The sequence below is a fragment of the Epinephelus lanceolatus genome, chromosome 11, assembly GCF_041903045.1.
Source record: "Epinephelus lanceolatus isolate andai-2023 chromosome 11, ASM4190304v1, whole genome shotgun sequence".
Classification (NCBI taxonomy): Eukaryota; Metazoa; Chordata; class Actinopteri; order Perciformes; family Serranidae; genus Epinephelus; species Epinephelus lanceolatus.
The window spans coordinates 40,801,889-40,822,345 of NC_135744.1; the positions used below are offsets into that span (position 1 = coordinate 40,801,889).

At 41.6% G+C, this 20,457-nt stretch overlaps 1 protein-coding gene across 1 annotated transcript in view; it reads right to left on the minus strand.

Moving 5' to 3' along the window:
* Positions 1-19,656, minus strand: part of rars1 (arginyl-tRNA synthetase 1) — a 37,195-nt gene extending 17,539 nt beyond the window's left edge. Inside the window, exons 1-12 of the mRNA XM_033634577.2 lie at positions 19,501-19,656; positions 16,606-16,740; positions 16,186-16,377; positions 15,512-15,620; positions 14,754-14,854; positions 14,364-14,485; positions 12,096-12,216; positions 11,376-11,505; positions 10,529-10,633; positions 9,741-9,919; positions 7,581-7,690; positions 3,810-3,915 (exon numbers count right to left, since the gene is read on the minus strand). Of these exons, the coding sequence (XP_033490468.1) occupies positions 3,810-3,915; positions 7,581-7,690; positions 9,741-9,919; positions 10,529-10,633; positions 11,376-11,505; positions 12,096-12,216; positions 14,364-14,485; positions 14,754-14,854; positions 15,512-15,620; positions 16,186-16,377; positions 16,606-16,740; positions 19,501-19,545 (1,455 nt within the window). The 5' untranslated portion in view covers positions 19,546-19,656. The remainder of the gene's footprint in view (positions 1-3,809; positions 3,916-7,580; positions 7,691-9,740; positions 9,920-10,528; positions 10,634-11,375; positions 11,506-12,095; positions 12,217-14,363; positions 14,486-14,753; positions 14,855-15,511; positions 15,621-16,185; positions 16,378-16,605; positions 16,741-19,500) is intronic.
* Positions 19,657-20,457: the final 801 nt, after the last annotated feature.

Consider the following 20,457-nt stretch of genomic DNA (forward strand, 5'->3'; position numbering starts at 1 on the left):
CTAGGAGGAGGAAAAACATGGCCGACCTGGACTCTGGATGAGGTTCAAGTTTCTTGAACCTCTGACCACACCCAACAAAACAGCTGGGTTTGGATGACCATCATACCCAGCTGTACTGCACATCATGTCACAGCTGCACAGGGGGTAGAAAAATCATGTTGTCACCACTAGTTGTCAGGGTGAGCCTAGTCTCGCTCACCAGACCTTTCTAAAGAAAAGAAAGGTCTGACTGGGCCGACTCTCACTTTGAGATTGGAGGAAAAAACGCCCCGGCTGCTTGTATTTCTTTCAACCAATCACAATCGTTCTGGGCGGTGACACAGCAACGGTGCGCTTGCAAAAATATTGCCGGGGGGAAACAGGTTTTGGTGTAACACGCCCACAAAAATATCGCCTACAGGATGCAAACCATGGCAGAAAAATGGCTACATCCCCGCAAGATCAAACACCGCAAAAGTAAAGGATGTGTTGAAAACTGCTAAACAACCGGAGGTGGTAGGGCGGGACTTCAGCGGGTGGCTTGTTCCGCCCAATGAGAGGCTGATCTATGCAGCGAACTTCCGCCCACTCAGACTAGGGTGAGCCAGATTATTAGACTGCATTGAGCTCAAGTTAGTCGACCTGACTCAGCTAGGTAAGACTCTCAGAGCGATCCCAAGATTTGGGGGGTCATTGATAAAACCTCAGTTGCTATTGAGTGTGTACTAGAGATGTCAACAATTAATAGACAATATGTTGCAATGGATTTTGATAAAGGAAAAAAAAATTTGGTACTGTTTAGTATAAACAAAGTAATTTTTTCACAATTAAATGAGTAGTTGATAAATACATTTTACCAGTGATCAATTAAGCTTACAATTTGCAACCCCTAGTGTGTACCTTAATTTTTCACAAGTAATGTTTTCTTCCTGTTTGCTTCTCATTAAGGGCTGTGTCCACCAAAGCCTTTTTATTTGAGGCAAGCATATTTTTTAATGCTTTGCAATGAAAGCGCCACATTACACTGCACTACAAACGCTGGCAGCGCTGTGTGTGGATTCTGCACTGAGCGGAAATGGAGGAGAAATCTGTTAACATACACTATATATTGTGTTTCCTCTGATGAACCCACACTGACAGGCGGGTCCGTCCTCTCTTCCTGCATGCTCTACCCTTCCCCTCATCCAAATCAAGTGGACATGGGGCTTATGCCTACTTAAAATCGTGTTTTTGTACAGAGAAGCCAGGATTGGAGGAGAGAAATGTATGGAACATATCAAAGGTCCCAGCTGGAATCAAACTGGTTTGTTGCAGTTACGGGCTATGAAAACTTCATCTGTCCAATGTACAGCTGCTAAATGGTTCAACCAGTCCAGTGTTCTCTGTGCTTCTGATAGAACATCTGTCCCTGAGATTTCTGCCAGTACAGTGGAGGTGAATGGCACTGTATGTATGCTGCTCACTAAAATGTAGTAAGAAAATAATTTAACGTCTCTTTCCACAACAATACCTATTTGACAAGAACATCTGACCTAGTTGTTCACTTAGCAGCTTTTTCCTGAGCTTTCAGCTGAATCTCACGGCCACATCAATAAACTCTCTGCTCAAAAAGTTGGGGGAAGCTCAGCAAAAAGCTAGAACCATGAGTGACTGATTTGTCAACCAACAGTCCCAAGGTCAAGGACTACATTTTATGCTCAGCTGCTTGTTATTCTGTTTCTATGTCATTAGAAAGCAGTTCAAACATAGATGATCCAGAGATTTGTGAAAATTTGTAAAAAATAATGTTGATTTTATAATGCTGAAATTCACTCCATTGTACTGGGGAGAAGGCAGAAATGTCCAGGGTTGGATTTGCGTTATCGGACCTTCATTTAACCCTTCTTTCGTCAGTTCAAGCCAAGCCAGCCAACGCTACGTTAATCCCTGGTCATGACAATTCAGGCCCGACAACAGTTTCTCTAAAAACGGAAAAGTCTGTCCTTTGCGTTTTAAAAAACTTCTGCGTTTATATGACGACGTAATTGAAATGTTCCCGTTCACACGGAACCGCAAAATTTACTGGAAATGCTGTAGTATGCACACCAGGCCAATGGGTGGCAGTGTAAATTTGCAAAGCAACACCACGGCTTGACGCCATGCGCCTGCGCTGAAGCGCCTTCCTCTACAACGCGGTGATTACAAACCAAAACAAAGACGTCACACTGGCGAAAGCATGCACAGATAACTTTGGACGGACGACAAGGTGGAGTTGCTACAGTAACAGATCTACACTTCACTTCAAATCAACAGGGTGAGCAGCACAAACAGAGCTCGGCATTGTTGTTGTGACGGTCGACTTTCTCGAGCATGTCTAGTGACTGGAAGCGTAATGTGCATGTGCGAAAAGTCAAGTGCAAGTTTACATGACAATGAAGACGCCGCTGTCGTGTAAATGATCGGCCAAAACGCAACTTCAGTTTACCGTTTTCAGCTGCAATTGTTGTCGTATAAACGGGACCCCAGATGCAACCTGGGTCACAACCCTGGAGCAATACAGACCAGTTACCTCATGTGCTAGAAATGGGCGGGGTATTTTGGCTCTGTCCTGAAACTGTTTTGGGTGAATGTTCACATGGTTATTATTAAAATTTTGGGTTATAATATACCTAGATCATGCAAGGCATTGTACTTAGGCAGTATGGCAGGAGGAACTGTGTTTAGAGAAGACAGAAACATACGGAAAATCTTGTTGGCAGCTTGTAAAAAGGCCATCACAAAGACATGGTATAAGGCAGTTTGTTTGTGTTTTGTATTTTTTTCTCTACCTTTTTGTAACATTTTTAAAAACAACAAAAATAAAGTGTTAAAAGAGAAATGGGTGGGAGGTTTATACATGATACTCAGAAATAGTGTTCTGCACTTGAATCCCTCATTGTATAGTATATTAGTACATCACATCTATAAACACAATTAACCTAACTGGTTTGGCCTGTAATATTATGATTACTTCAACTGTACTGCTTTTTCAGTGCCTTTAATTTGTCTGTGACCAGTTTCTGTGTCCAGTGTACACCTCTCTTATTTAGCAGCTTCATTATGTTTGCACACACTACGTTGTCCTTCACTGTTCCAATCATCTGCCGCTTAATTTCTTCCTGGGCGCTCGGAGCTTCTGCATTTCAAGTCTTGCCACATCTGCAGGTTGTTCAAATGGTAGCTACAGGTAAAAACATTCCTGCTGCCATTGCACCATTGGGCTGTGGCGACCTGTGACAACTGCATCATGGCTGCGCGCCCTATTCACAACCAGTGAGATAATTTGTCTCGCCTTGGCTGCCATTCATATTAACATCGACCCTTACCCAACCCACTTCTTAACCTGGTTTGCGAAGTCACATTCACACACAAAGTCAGTGCTGGTTCAGCCCAGGTTGAACCCTCAGTGTGAAAGGGGTTTGATACTAACAAGACAAATAAAACCAAAACTGTCTGCATGGCTGGACACCACTGAAGGTAAGAGAAGATTAGGTACAGTGTTTTTGCCCTTTATCAATGTCACCTTTCTCTTTCAGTTTATGAGACAGCAAATGTGTCCTACAGCAGAATTCAACTTTTTTATGATGCTCAAAAGTAAAAGCTCATGTGAAGGGTATGGACTTCATGTCCTCACAAAATGATGCCCAGAGATGCCGCCAAACAACACACTCTCCTCTTGTAAATCAGTGGTGAGGCATGAGACACATTCTGACATCAACGTGATGAAGAGAGAAGAGAGGGATGGTCTCTCTGCTCCCTTAATTTCCTCCATCAGCAGCCTTTGTTGCTGAAGAAATGATAGATGCTCTCACCTTGTCTCTCTCCTTCTCCTTCAGTTTGTCCATGGACCTCTTCAGTCCCTCCTCCAGCAGGTCCATCAGTCTCACCGTGTCTCCTGACCGGGTCTTAAACTTCTTCCTGAGCAACAAAGACAAGAGGTTCAGTGAGAACTTTCTAGTGAACTCTGAAATCACAGAGAGAGAGACAAAATAAAGGGTTATGAGACTTTGCAGCGTATTTTTGTGCTGTGACGTCTCAACATCCCCACACAGAACTTTCCAGGTACTCAGGTTTGACTTTCTGCTGCCAATGGTTATTGCGACAACAAACTATTAGATTCTGCTTGCCGACACCTCGGGGCACAACATTTTGTACAATCAACCAAATCAGATACAAGCAGAACATGAGCCAAAAATTTAATAACCCCCCCTTTTTCCCTCTGTTTACTTGCAGCCATAACATCTCCCCCAGTGGCTGCTTTAAGCCCTTATTGTCTGGATGAGCGATTATGAAAACAGCATGATAAATTTCTAATGGAGTTTGGAGTAGCGCAGACATTGTGGGGCCAATTTACGCCCCCTCAGGTTACTGTGGGGCGTTTAGCAGCACTTAGTTATGGCCTCTGCGAAGCATAACATCAACCTCCTGCCTGGGCTTGGCTCTTCTTCTCTGGACGATTGATTGGGAAAAAACAACAGTGTGACAGATAGTGTTCAAATTATAGAGCCTGCTCACCTATCAGCCACACAGTAATCACTGCTTACTATAAAAAGGGAATAAATAATACACAGGGGATATACAGTAGTACGCAGACTGTACGTGCAACTGCTTGGGAAAATAAACTGGGACTGAGAAGTGGAGTGAAGAAAGAGGAGGAGGAGGAGGAGGAGGAAGAAGATGTGAAGGTGGGCGAGAAGAGGGAGAAGAAAGACAATGACGAAGAGAAGAAGATGAGGAAGAAGATAAAGGGAGGAGACGAGAGGAAGAAGGTGGCGGAGGTGATGGGGAAGATGAAGACGTGGAAGACACAGCAGGAAATGAAGGAGGGTGACGAGGGGTACGGGAAGAGAAGGAGAATCAGATGGAGGACGAGAGCAAGTAGGAGACCAGAGCTGAGAAGGGTAGATGGAAGAAAGAGAAGAATGACAAGGAAGAGGAGAAAATAAGGTAAAGGGTGAAGGAGAGAAAGAAAAGGATGATGACGCAGACCGAACCAAGGCTGAGGGAGAGTCTGTAGCATGAAAAAGAAAAACTCAAACATGCTCAGCAGGTTTTAAAGGATTCTTACAACTTGTGTCTTACTTTCATGGTTTTGTTCATCATTTCTATCGATTATAATAATGTTTAACTCGTCAAGTTAATTGCTGAAATTTAGGAACACAAATTAAAACGGCACAATTCGATCATTTTTCTTTTCAAATCAGTAACAGTGTTTTGTTTTATACAACTAAGACAATGAGAACATATTCAAAGTGTGTGGCTTCATAACTTCTGCCTTACATATCTGCCATATCCCATGTTAGGCTACAACCAGCAGCTCTATAGCTTGCTGCATCAGTCAGTTAGCTGATTGGTCTTTGGCTGCCACAGTTTTTGCTCTCGGAGGCTGAAATTTGGCAAGGGGGTCAAGTGAGTGTGTGTGTGAGAGAGGCTGAATCCAAACGTCTGGACTTCACCACACTTGCAGACTCACAAACTTTGCAGGCGTGTTGCTAGGAAGTCTGGGAGTGCTAAGGCCTGTCCAAATTCACAATTCAACCGGTCCATAAAGGGCCTAAAGCGGACTTTCTGCAGACTTCCAGAGAGTCCGCTCGGGGTGCAGACTTCAGCAGACTCCATTGATTTAATAACCCACAATTCATTGCAGTACGAATGTATCGTCGTAGGTTTTTTTTTTTTTAATAGCCGACTAAAAAAACAAAACTTATAGACATGTAAAACAGTTACTGTTGACTATTAAATCAAAAATTGAATTGTGTAGGCCAGAAATAATATTCAACAACATCATGATACAGACATATGTAGAAATGTAGGCTACAGAGAGTAATCAAAATGCATGGTATTATTGCTGCCTAACCCAAAGGTTGTGCAGTGTAATGCCAAATATACAGACTAGAAAAGAGGCCGAAAAACAACAGAAGAGAAACAGAATCTTCTGATGTAGCTGATTAGTCATAGCCCGGTCTTTATTTCCAAACATCTCTGTATGTGATGGTCTGCAGTTTGTATGTTACAAAGAAATGTATTTTGTTTCACTCACAAAACAACCCTATACATGGGATTTATATCTTGTTGTCTGCAGGGACAGATGAGCACACAGCTGTTACAATGATTGTGACCCTGGCTTGGGCGTTTCCGTGGTAACGAGTAAAACAGTCTCGAGGATCGTCTATCAGCGGCTTGCTGTCTCTTCCCTTGCAGACTAGAGTCAAATTTCTCTAAGGAGACCAATAAATGAACTGAACTGACTTCACGTGATGACGGTGAACTCGTCACAGTACGTACAACTAGAGTATGTGAGGGCTCAGAGGGTGCACATTTAGATTCAGCCAGAGTGTGTGTTTGTGTTCATGCTAATCGGCTGAAAGGGGGCGTGGCCTTCTGCCTTTAAAGGTTTCAGCATTTTAAAGTCTCAAGTTGCGTCTCAATTCTGAGTTTTTAGGAGTTAAGATAACTTCAGTCCTGGTCTCAACACTTAAAGTCTGACTCTGACACAAGCCATCTTTCATGTTTCGGTTGTTGTGGTATGTACGGCACCGTTGGCTTCAACTGGCTCTCATCAGCAGCCATTCAGCCAGTTGACTGTTCACAATTTGTATTTCAAGCACACGATGAAACTGCATATGATTATGAGTGGCTAGTTTAGTGTGTTAACGTGTGTTGTGTTCAGACTGACTAACTTTCACACAGCCAAAGAATATGTGTCAGAAAGCAGGAGTTTCTTTGTTGCAATCTTTGTGGTGTGTTCACATTAAACTTTTAACTTTTGATAAAAGATAAGAAGCAGCCACCAGTCTTTGTCTGCACTGGGTTTTTTTTTCAAGTCACCTCAGTGTGTCTGTGTTTATTCTGTGTTCAAACTGAAAGCGTCTCTCCAATTCGATCTCATGTTGTCACTGTCCAACTTTTAATTACTGTTGTCCACCTACTGCACAACTTTCCCGCTCCCTCCCGCACCTCCACATGCTGAGTAATAACAGCTCTGCATCCTTGTGTTTGAACCAACAGTTCAAACACTGAGTGTACTGTTTGTGGACCAGCGGCTGTATATTTTTCCTTTTTATTTGTGGATGCGGTCGTGCAGTAAAATTCTTGTTTTTTATGTATGATAATAAATGCAATAAAAACATGAAGCAGTGGTGATAAAGATACAGTGAAGGACATCCAGATGATTATAGTGTGGTGGAGTTGGAGAAGTCTCCATCTTCAGAGGCTGGTCTTTGTTGGTCTGATGACGGCAATTTGGATTTGTGTTAAACTGTTATTAGTCTGTGTGCAGCTCCACCACTCGGTCCTTCAGTGCTCTCAGTATCAACACGGTCAGAGTCAAGAGTTTCACTGCCAGAGTCTGAACTGACTGATTTTTGGATTTATGTAAAAGCCTGGATGCTTTAAAAAGCCATAAAGCTTGGATTTGGGACCATTTAGGAAATATGTATATTTGCTTTCTTGCTGAGAGGCTGCTAAGAAGATCCATACCACTCTTGTATTTGTCCATTTAGTATCATAAAAAGATGGAGAGAGAACATCTTATAAAGATCCAGACAGTCACAAAGAGTCGGCTCTGTGTGTTGTACACTTACTTGTCTTCCCCCAGCACCACACCAAAGCCTGCGTGCTCCACCCGGGTCACCTGGGGGTCGTACCAGCCAATCATCTGAGCCGCAGCGAACACCACCTGGAAGTGTGTGCCCTGAAAGAGAAGACACACGCACAAATACAGTGACATATAACATAAATGTCACGTTGTACGTCCCAGATTAAAAGAAGACTTTCTATATGTCACAGCTGCCTGGAACAAAACTGAATCCTGAGCGGCTACAGAGTTCAAACACACACACACACAGACACAGAAACGGACACAAACAATAAAGTACATATAAAATAAGTAAACAACAGAAGTCTACACAAGTCAGCTGACCATATCATTGTACATTTTGAAGACTTTGTATTTTTATGTGGCAACTTTTAAGACACCTTTAATGACTTTAATTTCATTTAAGTCTCAGGGCCCTGTCTTACACCTGTCAAAGCTGCGTGCAGCGCAGCACAACTGTTATTACGAGTTTCAGACCAACGCAGTTGTCGCTTTCTGAGCCCGCACCCAGCTGTGCTCATGCACGTGCAGTTTAGGTACATTGTTGACTTACTGCTATTTTGAAACAGCCCAAAGTGACTGCGCCAGTGACCAACAAAAACCTGGTCTGAAGTCAGTGGCGCCATATTTCGCTGCTATTTTGAACACATTCATCAGACATTTTGTTGTTTGTTTAACTAAATAAAAGGTCCACTGTTCTAAAATCTCAGTCGGCCAATAGGAATTACAGCTTCATTTCTCATCAGGCAAGTGAGGACAAGGAGTGTAACTTCACTGATTTTTTTTCAGATACTAAAAGTTAAGTCCTGTTTACTCTGACAGGTTCATAACTACAGTCTTTACTCTCAACTCAAATGTATTTCTAAAGCACATTTAAAAACAAGTCACGTTGACCAAAGTGCTGCTCAGATGGAATAAAATGCTAAAAACACACACATAAGAGGCAACATAACTGTCAGGTGCACAGCTCACACATTCAGAGACAACACACACAGGCACGCATCAGGGAAGGCCACATCAGGGGGACGCAAACGCTAAAGAACAAAAGTAGGCTTTGAGTCTGGACTTAAATGAGTCAATGGAGGTGGCAGATCCAATTGGGAAAGGGCTGCTGGTCCACAGTTTGGGGGCAGACGCAGCAAAGGCACGATCACCCCTGAGCTGAAGTCTGGAGCGTGGGACAGCCAGGAGCCCCTGGTCAGCTGACCAGACGGACCTGGGTGTAGAATAAGATGTTAGAAGGTCTGCGGTGGAGGATGGGAGCGTCCTGAACCAGCTGGGAACGGAACGAAACGTCAGGGGGATCACCAAAGTCAGTAGGCCTGATCTCCTCTGCGCGCCATCAATGTTTTTACAAATCAATAGAGTAGATGTTAAGGTATTGTATTGCTCATGCTAAGTGAAAACTCCCGTCACCACGGCCTTGTATTTACTGGTCATGGTTTATTAAGTTTCCTCAGACGACAGTTTCAGTTTCACACCGCAGACAGTGAGCCCGTCCCTCTCTTCCTTTCTCCCTTTTCGCTTCAGCCGCCGCTGCTGCTGCTGCTGAAGATGTCTGTCTTCATAACCAACATTTCAAAGCTCAACCCGCCGTCTCCGACACAGATGATGACTTCGTGAAGCTCTCAGGCTCCAACTTGTGTATAAAGCACCAAATGATTTTAGATGAACTCTAAGTGGTAGTCTGAATGCTGCATTTATTCACACCTCACAAGAAAAGGAACAAAAGACACTGAGAAGGTCTTCATCTGTACTCTTACTAGATCAAAGGTAATGTTTTTCTGGGAAAAAAAAGTTGTGCCTGTGTTTAAATAAATTCTGGGACATATTTTATTCATAAAAACATAATAATGTGTCTTCCACGCCACAACAGTCAAATAATCTGAATTTAAGCAGACGTCCTCCTTCGTCACCTCTAAAGAGCAGTGAGTTTCTGCTTCTTGAAGTCGTGCTGAACAGTAAAACTGCTGTGAGACAAATGGTCCCTGTGCTCCCTATTAGATATTCTAAACTTAAGCTGTTGTTTACTTCCAGCTTTCTTTTTTGTTGTCTAGCTCCTCTATTTGTTCACACTGTCATTCCTCTTCTATATGAACTCTTCCATCTATGTTTCCCCATCTTCTTTCTCTCTCTGTCCACCCACCTGCCCGCTGTCTACGACGTAGATGAGGATGTCGCCTCTCTCATCGAAGAGCCGCTGCCTAATGGCTGCGAGGTCCGACGTGTCGTAGGTGTAGCCGCCGTCCGACTTGACGATGGTGAGGGGGATGGACTGACCCGGGACGAAGACGATCTTACGACCCTCGTCCATCTCCACCAAGCCTGAAGAGAGAGGGAAGAAACAAAAGGCAAAGGAAAGATGGATGAATAGATGAGGAGGGCACACAGGGAAATTAAACGAGAGAAAGTAAAATGACATAAACGATGGTTAAGAGACAGAGTAATAATGTGGGTAGGATTGGGAGGGGAGAGGAGGAAAAAGGAGATAATGAGTGAAATGGAGAATAAAGAAAGTGCAGGAAAACATAGAAGTTGGACAAGCAAAAAAAACAGACCAAATACAGGAGGGGGATTTGGAGGAAGACATTAATGCAACAATACTGCCACCTGGTGGTCACACAAGGAAACACCAGACTACAATTTCAAAGACATACAAAAAAATCTGTTCAACATTGAGGATTTTGTATCATGGATTAAATATTATTGGTGCAAAAATGCTCCACAAAGCCTTTAACAACCAAAGTACACAGAGGCACAACTTGAACGTTGTACAGAGGCAAAAGGGACTCAAAAGGAGACCACTTTTTATTTTTAAAATTAAGCAAGAATAAACCACACTGGAAGTAAAACAAACAGTTCCTCCTGAGAAACATCCTTAGTGTGATAACTTTCATTTATCCTCCTGTGACCTTTGACGTGCTGCACACTGACCTTTGTCCTCAAACTCCTTCACCACCTTTGCCATCATTTCCTGGTAGTACGACTCTCCTCTCTCCGTGAGCTTGACGTCCAGGCAGTCATAAACCTTCTGGAACTCTGAAACACACACCATCGTCATCTAAGTGTCAGTTCTGAGACCAATTTAAAAAGCTAAATCAAACTAAACACAGCTGGAATAAGCAAACAACTGAACTTTTCAACAGTCCTTCAAAAATGTGAACAAGCCTGGGTTCAAGGGTAACTTCAGAATTTTTTTTTGTTTAACCAGAAACAGCCCCGAAATCGCCATCATCAAACCCCTCAGATGCCTTTTAAATACACATTAATTTTAGCGTGCATAGAGCCAGTGTATTTTCACATTAACCTGAGTTAATAAAGTGTTTATTTCAACCAAACCAGAGAGAACACAGACAGCTTTTTTGTGTTTCATTTTGTTTCTGCAAACTTTGAATAAAGCGTGTTTTAAAGTGATGACATTACTGTCTATGTAAATGGAGTCTGGTAGGTCTGGCTGTTTCTGGTTAAACAAAAAGGACATAATTATTCAACAAAAACGTCCATCTTTGTAGGGATCCTTTCCATAATGTTGTCAGACTTAAACTTAAACTTATAATAACAGTCTGAGCCTGTAAGTGGCAAAAATAAGCACCTTTAGTTGATGTAAATTGGCGGTGCATTATTGCTCCAAACAGTTACAATGCAGCTTGTGTCACGGCTGTCAGCTCGAGCGCTCTCTCAATGCAGCATTCATTTCAAAAAGTTCAGCTGTGTGTGTTTGGTGAGGATTCTTCCTTTAATATCACAGCCTCATCAACAGATAAATCCATGTGCATTCTACCTTTCCTGGAAACATCGCAGATGAGTTTCCAGGCTTTGATGAAGTCGGGCTCTTTGCTCTGCAGTCTGACGACACACTGGTACGCTCGCTTCTTAAAGTCCTCCTCCTCGTCAAAGCGCTTCTTCGACTCCTGATTGAGAGAGGATGAGGAGATGTAAGATGGGGGGGAAAGAAAGAAATGAGAGCGCATAAGACCAAAAAGAATAGGGTGGATGATGTAAGAAGTAAATGAGGTGTGGAGAGAAATGAGGGAAGACGACAGCAGAAAGAACAGATAATGTTCTGCTTTTATACATAATGTATTCACACAATATACATATGCAAAGTGTGCTATACAAGTGCTCCACTGCAGGAGCATAATGCTCCACAGAATATTTTTGCATCAACTTACTGAAAATATCACTTTTTATAGTTGACATTTACTGTCAAAACTAAAAGTTTAGATTTGGTGTTCATTCACTTCATGAACTTTAGCTGCAGACTGTAAATTAATCTGCATGAAATATATCCACAAACAATAAAATAAAAACTATGACAGATGATGGACATGAAAATAAACCAAACAGTCAAATATGTATATATTCATAGTTAATACATACAGCTAACTAGTAGCAGACCTAACATGTGTGACTATATGAGCACTTTAAGTCCTTTGTCATGATACAATAAGGAGCAGCAGTGGAAAACAGAGAGATGGAGACAGATGGAGTTTTAACTGACCTTGTAGAAGGCCTGCAGGTCACCAATGGGCGGTGAGGTGGTCAGGTAGTCTGGGAATTTATCCTGCAGGTGTGCAATCAGCATCCCAAACTGGGTCCCCCAGTCACCCACATGGTTCAACCTGAGAACGGCATAAGCAGTGTCAAACATGACTACATTACTTTATACCTCTGAGGCCGTGACATGATTAGGTCTTAATTTTGAACCTTCTACAAGTAAGACATCTCTATAACTGACTTGACTGGCATAATATTTGATAGTGATAATCAGTGTCTCCCAGTGATAACCACCTGATGATTCCTCTAACACCACTGCCATGTCAAAATTTCCAATTCAACATGTTGGTACAAGAGACGTTATCAAGAAAACTTATCAGATTTCCATGAAAAATATTGTGGATAATCACGACCTCCAGTGTTACCATGATCAATATATGAACGTCACATGCTAAACATGCTACACGGTCATTGTTAGCGTGCATACAGGTAGCATCGCAACACCCCAAACTATCAATTAAAGGGATAGTGCACCCAAAAATGAAAATTCAGCCATTATCTGCTCACCCATATGCCGAGGGAGGCTCAGGTGAAGTTTCAGAGTCCTCACATCACTTGCGGAGATCCAAGGGGAGAGGAGGTAGCAACACAACTCCACCTAATGGAGGCTGACGGCGCCCCAGATTCAAACGTCCAAGAACACATAATTGAAACCACAAAATATCTCCATACTGCTCATCCGTAGTGATCCAAGTGTCCTGAAGCCCCGACATAAAAAGTTGTTTGGAAAAACGTCATCTGAACTCTGTTTTTAGCCTCATTGCAGCCTGTAGCTCTGACTGCCTCTCTGTGCACTGCGCTCACGTGTGTGCGCTTGCACAAGACCGTGAGACATGGGCACCGCCTTCATGTGTGTTCACGTTCTTTCGCTGGTCTCGCACGCAAGTTAGGCAGTTAGAGCTACAGGCTACAATGAGGCTAAAAAATGCCGTTTTTCCAAACAACTTTTTATGTCGGGGCTTCAGGACACTTGGATCACTACGTACGAGCAGTATGGAGATATTTTGTGGTTTCAATTATGTGTTCTTGGACGTTTGAATCTGGGGCGCCGTCTGCCATTAGGTGTGCTGCTACCCACTCTCCCCTCGGATCTTGTTGTGAGGACTCTAAAACTTCACCTGAGCCTCCCTCGGCTATGGGTGAGTAGATAATGGCTGAATTTTCATTTTTGGGTGCACTATCCCTTTAAGTTAACGTGAACCAGGGCTGAATGACCTGAGATTTTTGAATCAGGATTTGAATGTCAGTTGCCATATTTTATGACGTCAGCACCCTAAAAAACATTTTAAAATCCTTTGACAAAATCTGCCATTTGAATAAGGTGATTCCATCTGAATGAATGAGTTAGTCTTTTATTAAGTCACCTTTCTTTGATGAATAAATGTCATTTATGTTGCTGTTAGACTGCTGCTAGAGCGCCCTGTTAATACAGGTGCATGCCTCTCTTTGTGTGCGACAAGCGGGAGAGGAAACAGTTATTTGACAGTTATTTGCAAACAAATACGGAGTGAAGCTGAATATTTTGTTAGACAAAAACATGTTGTGGAATTTGCAGGTGATTACATCTATCTTTTTTTAAATAAAGGTTGACTTTACAACATTCTGGAGGTACTGGAAATGTTTGGATCACAAGAGTCTATTAGAGTAGCCTAAACTTTATCTGCAACCGGTTAGAAATACCAAGTTTAGACAGAATGAATAAACATGCAAGTACATTTAAAAACAAAAAAAAAGCTGCACAGCATTCGTGTATTTATTAAGAATTTAAATTCTAACAATAAGGAATGAAGCTTTGAAGCTCCAAAAAGATTTTCTGTAGCACCCTCACGTCAAATATTCATCAACATACATTTCACTGCTGGTGTGGTTAACATGCTAACACTGGCTGTGCTTTAGGCTGAGCAAGGACAAATTTAGAAGGGTTTTTTGCAGAAAAGAAAAGATGTCTCTCCTTTTTTCATTCATGCATTTTGGTGTGTAATGAACCTTACAGCCTCACTGGGATAATAACAGTGCTGGAGACTATTAGTCCTGTTGACAAATATGTGTTTCCTAATCAGAGGCAGAGTAGGGCTCAGTAAGGTGGGTCAGTCCCTTGATATCCTGGGAAACGCAAATTTAAAGTAGAGAGGGATGCCGTACTGTGATGTGCATAACAGTGTGTGTTCGTGTTTCAGACGCAGCAGGTGTTGTGAGCAGCGACTGAACTGACCTGAGAACATCGTGGCCCAGAAACTCAAACAGCCGACTCATGCTTTCCCCGATGATGGTGGAGCGCAGGTGACCCACATGCATCTCTTTGGCAATGTTGGGAGAGGAGAAATCCAGGATGACCTGGGCGGCACACACAGATGCAACTAATAATGAGTAAAGACTAAATATAAACCTGACAATTAGCTCCATCATTAACCAATAAACTAATATTCAGGCAACAGTAGTGTACAATTATTCACATTTTCGGGTTAGACGTTTGACTAATGACAAATCTGTTTTTTGCTGTTGAGGAGGGGTATGATGTAAGAAAACTGGTGCAGCTGAAGAACAGCTCACAACCCTTTGTATCTACATCTAGCTTCATGCTGCATGAGGGAGTGTGACCAACCCTTTTCCTGGAGGCCAGTGGGGGCGGCTGCACTCCGTTGACCAGCAGGTTGCTCAACATTTTGGACACAAACGTCTTCTTCAGGTGGATGTTGATGAACCCTGAAGACACAAAAATATATCAGAAGGGACGATGAGTGTGAGTCAGAGTACAGACGGATACTAGAGGTGCTTCAGCAAGGATTCTGAACATACATATTGCTATCTTATGTCCAATTACTTAACTTAATTACTTGTTATCTATTCAAAAACAGTTTGTGTACTCAGTATATCTGGAAGTGAAACTGTCAAGTTGTGCATTTCTGCTAGGCTGTAGCTTAATGTAGCATTTTCAATTGTGATAAATTACTATGAAATCCAAACAAATCTACTGAACTGTTGTGACACTTTTTAAATATTATTTGCAAAATGTTCCATTAATTCATAAAAAGTTTATCAAAGCTTATGTTTAAGTTTAAAATTATGGAAAATACAAAAAAACCTCCTATGGTGAATGATTTTATGTTTAAACTCAGTATTTTTTCTGATTTGTTTTATTAATTTAATCATGTCAGATTTTCTATTACGGTCTACATTGCCTAAATATCACAATGCACAAAATAAACACAAACAAAAATATTTCTGAAAATCTAAAATATGTATGCGATAACAGAAAAAGTGCAGGAAGCAGCGAGGAAAACCCGGGGAGGAAATCTCTCTGCGATGCTGCGTCCATAAGTTTTCCATCATTAGAATGAATCACAGTGAGATGTTTTGCACCTGGTCCTGCAATCTCGGTTTTCTGAATGAGTTCATTGTCTGGAAGGTTCTGGATGATCTTCTCTGCAATCTCCCGCGGGTTGATTTTCATTCCCTTCGCCTTCAGCATCTGCAGCACGACACAATATGGCTTAAAATGTGTTACATAAACTTATACTAAGAAAAAAAAAACTAATTTCCCGGTTTTCATCCCAGAAAGACGTTTGTTTTTCTGAACTGCCAGGCAGCCAACAGTGTGTGTGTGTGTGTGTGTGTGTGTGTGTAGTAAGTTTTTTGACAAGTGTAATTTCAAAATTTGATGTATTGGATTTTTACAGACGATGAAACCTGCAGTGGTTGTGCTGATTCTGCAGTTGGCCTCCACAGAACAATATTAAACACTGCACTGTTACAATGAAAAGCCTCCAAATATTATCTGATCACTAAGAAACATCAGTGTTGTTAAAAATGGGTCCTTTCTGAGAAAACACTGAAGATGTTTGTAAAGCCTTGAAACTAGACTTTCATTATTAAAGACAGTCTTTTAAATAGTGTTCACAGACAATTCAAGGCTGTAATTTGTATAATGTCAGACATTTAAACAAACTCCGGACCTGCAGACTCACAGAAACTTCTATTTAGCCGCAATTAAAGGGTAATTTTCTGTGATCCACAGACAGACTTGGCAGCCTCACCTGGGCCATGGCCATGGCACTGTTGCACTGGTAGTCTCCAAACTTGGCCTGCTGGTTGGGAGCGACAGACAGTGGAGGGTTGTCCAGCTCGGGGCAGGAAGCCTGGATGGCCTCGCCGAAAATCTCCTGGAGCCGTTGGTTAATGTTCAACATTGATTTACCGCAGTGAGTCGTCCTGTCCTCTTGCAGGCTCTGAGCACACACAGCACATCAGCTTCATTAATATAACGATGATATATGAAGAGGAAACAAGAGGAAAATATATTGGATATGCTCAATATGCTTCGACAGTCTGACTTTACACTACCAAAAAAAACCTACATACATACAAAACAATTGTGACTGGTTAAAACTGACTTCTACTGTACTCATATTCGAGGCAAAGAGTACACCCCATCTTACACCTGCTGTACTACTCACCCTCTTCAGGACGTTGAGGCGGTACTTCAGCTTGGTGTTCTCATCCCGCAGCTCATCCAGACGTGGAGATGGACTCAGGTCCTGTGGGTTTTTCAGACTCTCAATCTCTGCAGAGAGACTCCGGATCTCCCGCTCCTGAAGAACAAAAACACACACAGGTTTATATTTGTGATTTGTGAGACCAACTCGATCTTTGAGATGTTACACTCCGCCTGTGATGCAAGAGCTTGTTCTGGTTCCCAAGAACAGCATCTACTCAGCTGACGTTCATACAGTGGAGGGTGAAAACTACTGCAAGCTGAATGCAGCTGGGTTAAAAGTAAAAGATTTTTGGACATCCCAAATATGTCATTAATATAAATAATAGGCCTAAATAAAAGAGGGCTGCGTACAGAACCTTGTGGTACAGCTAAAGGGGACATTTTTCAACACTTTGGTAGTCAGAACGTCATATGTCTTAAACCAGGGGTTGTCAAGGTGAGGGACAGGCGCATGCCAGTGTGAGTTACTGCAGTTTGGCCCACTTATCAAAACATTCAGCAGTTAAAGGAGCAGCAGAGACTGTGACACACAGCTTATGGAAGCAATAATGGTACCCCTGAGGATTGATGTCCATAACCTGCTGAAAAATCATAGAGAAAAGATGGACACTTCTAACCCCAGGACTTGCCTGATAGTATTTAAGCAATCCAGTGATAGTTGTCCGAGGTGCTAACATCTAGGGCCCGACCGATTTATCGGCCAGCCGATTTAATCAGCTGCTTATAGCCATTAGAGAATAATTGGCAATCGGCCAAAAGTTGGCCGACTGACGCCAATGTTAACACTTATATTTTTATCATGAATAAAATGCAGGGAATATGGTGTTTTACTTAGAAATGATGTCCTTGTTACTTTTGCACTATAACCTACCTCTGTTAAATTGGCAATAATAGGAAGAACTCTGGTGCTGTGAACATACATGTGAATGTCTTAATTCATACAGACTTTCCATGATTATTTTATTTCCCAGAGGTGTACTGCCTTTTTGCACGTCATATTTTTGACTTATTTTGTGTTCAAATTGTTCATATGCTGCTTGTTCCACACAATTTCTGATAATAAAAGTATTTGAAAATAGTAAAATGTTCTTCCTTCAGTTTATATCTTTGTAACGAGTGTTTGAACTATATTTAAACCATCAAAAGCAGGTATTTCGGGGTTTTTTAAATTGAAAAATGTAAAAAATTAATCGGCCGATATATCGGTTATCAGATTTTTTTATTCCATAATATCGGCATCGGCCCAAAAAAAATCCATATCGGTCGGGCCCTACTAACATCTACCTTGGCATACATTTGATGGTGCCAATTTGCCTAGAGGTAAACAAAGGTGAACAAATGGGGTTGAAACCCACAAATAACTAACTGACTCCATGGCAGCATACATGTAACACCTCCTGTTCACATCCTCAAAACCTCCAAATTACAGGAACTGTAGCTCCAAAATTTAGACCATGATTACCCCCCTGATAGATGTAAGATAGACAATAATAGCAGGTGTAACAAAGTTTATTAATATTAATTATTCTATCTTGATTTTGTCTGATCTGGGCCCTACTCTGACTTTGAAGCCCACTGCCTTTAATAAGTCAATAAACAATACTGACAAACACAGTTTCCTATCAGAGACTCAACAAAGTAAAGCATCAGTTTTACAGCTGCTATATCTGTACTGTTCCAATAATCATTGCTAACGTTTCCCAGCTAAAACTATGATAAGACACAAGTTGTCAATGTTTTACTCCGGAAACAGGCCGTAATCTAAAGACAATCATAAACAGGAGTCATTTTTTGACTGCAATGCTGTCATTATTCAGTGACCAGAAAAAGAAACTGAAACACATTTCTACTTTTGTTTTGGGAATAAAGACTATTTCCACGTGACTTTCGTCAATCTGATGTACTTTCTGTGATTTACAACAGTGGATTTAATATAAAAAAGTAGCTTAAAAAGCTGGATGACCTGGGTTTAAATATAATACACCAGAACTGCCCTCCTGCCAGGAGGAACTCTGATAACAAATTCAGAGCACATCATAATCAGTAAATCAGAATGAAACCAAAAGCTTCATCAAAGCTTCAGAGTCTCTGAAATTCATGTGAACTTTAACCTCAGCCACGAAATCCAGATTATGCCACAGCAGATTAATATCTAAATAATAACACCAACTTTCTTTTCTTGCATAGCAGCCACCCAGGATCCTGATGAGGACCTCTAGAGGGCCCCAAAGAACACTTTCATAAATACTGACCATACAGTCACGTGTAAACTTAACATAATGTACAAGATGTGTTGATGTCCCTGTATAATGGAGCTTTCAGTTTCATTTGGCTGGTTAATGAGCACAAACTGTTGCCTATGGAGAGGATCCAACTTGCACAAGACTTCATTAATCATCTACTAATGTAGTGTTTTCTTCATTCCCAATAGACTCGCGCATAAATATGATATTTTAGGAAATTCGGCGCCGAAATTAGTTAGCAAGCAACGACACCCCGTTTTTTGTGTCGATGAAAATACTCCTGACAGCCACATCCACAAACTCGATGATGTGCCACGAATGACAGTAAATCAAATGCTAAAGTTGATTTTTAAACAAAATAGGTGGTGTATGGTGTACGGGATGTTAGCCGAATTCGAGAGTAGTGACTACCTACCCGGTATATATTGTTTATTTATAACGTCATCAAGTTATTTTTACTAACAGGCACAACGACATGAAATTGAGAGTTTGCTAAATGAAGTTCGGCGCTGCGTAACCGGTGTGTCGCTATCCCACTGTCACCGGTGTTCACACACGCATTTAGCCTGCAAGCCAGCATTAGCAACAACTCCAACAAGCTAGCCGCTCACCTGTTGTTGCAGCCGGGCTGTGTACTCGCTCACAGGGTCTCCCATCTTTCAGAAACACCGGAGAGAAACTCTTCTGTCAGGTGAAAGTGGAATCTCGTGGCTGATGAAACAAACTGCGAGAGGAGGAAGAAGTCCACGAATTTCAAGTATACTTCCGGTACTGCAAACGGCATCTTCTTCTTCGTGTACACTGACGTAGCACTAACCATTGTGAAAGGAGAACAGCGCCGCCTGCTGTATTCTGTGTGTGCGGCAACCTAGATTACTACAGTCATTTCATAGGAAAACATTGTACTTTTTAAAGCATTAAATACATTTGACAGCTGTAGTTACTTTTTAGATAAACATTTTAAAACATATAATAAGCTTATAAAACACTGCACATTGTTTAAGATCAAACCAATAGTAGTTTACAACCTTTTTGCGACACCCTTACAAAAAATCAGGATTAATTTGGGGCTCCTCACGACCCCTTTGAATTTACACTGTGTCCCTTTGAGGGTGCCTGCTCCTGAGGTTGGGAACAACTGGCCAAAGTATATTTCACTAATAATACTATTGTCCTTTAGTTCGGTAGGATTTTGAATTGAACCCTTACTAGTTTAATAAGTTTATTTGTATCAGGGGCAATGTACAAAATTACATTAATCTCAGAATGAGAAGAGATGCCTTGTACCGGATTTAGCTTACTAGCTACTTTCCATCCGTAGTCCCTGGGCAGGTGAGTGAGGACAATAAGAAGGTAAAAAGTGTCAACATACAAAACAAAACAATCATCTATACACGTGCGTACACACACCCACTCACACATCACAAACACTCAGGTACAAAACATATTTCATAACAGAGGGAAATAAGAACATACAGGTATTAAAATATTACACACTTTAACAAAGTTGTAAGATCATTTAGGCTTAAGATTAATGCTGACAAGTGTGATTCCTTAAGATCCATTTT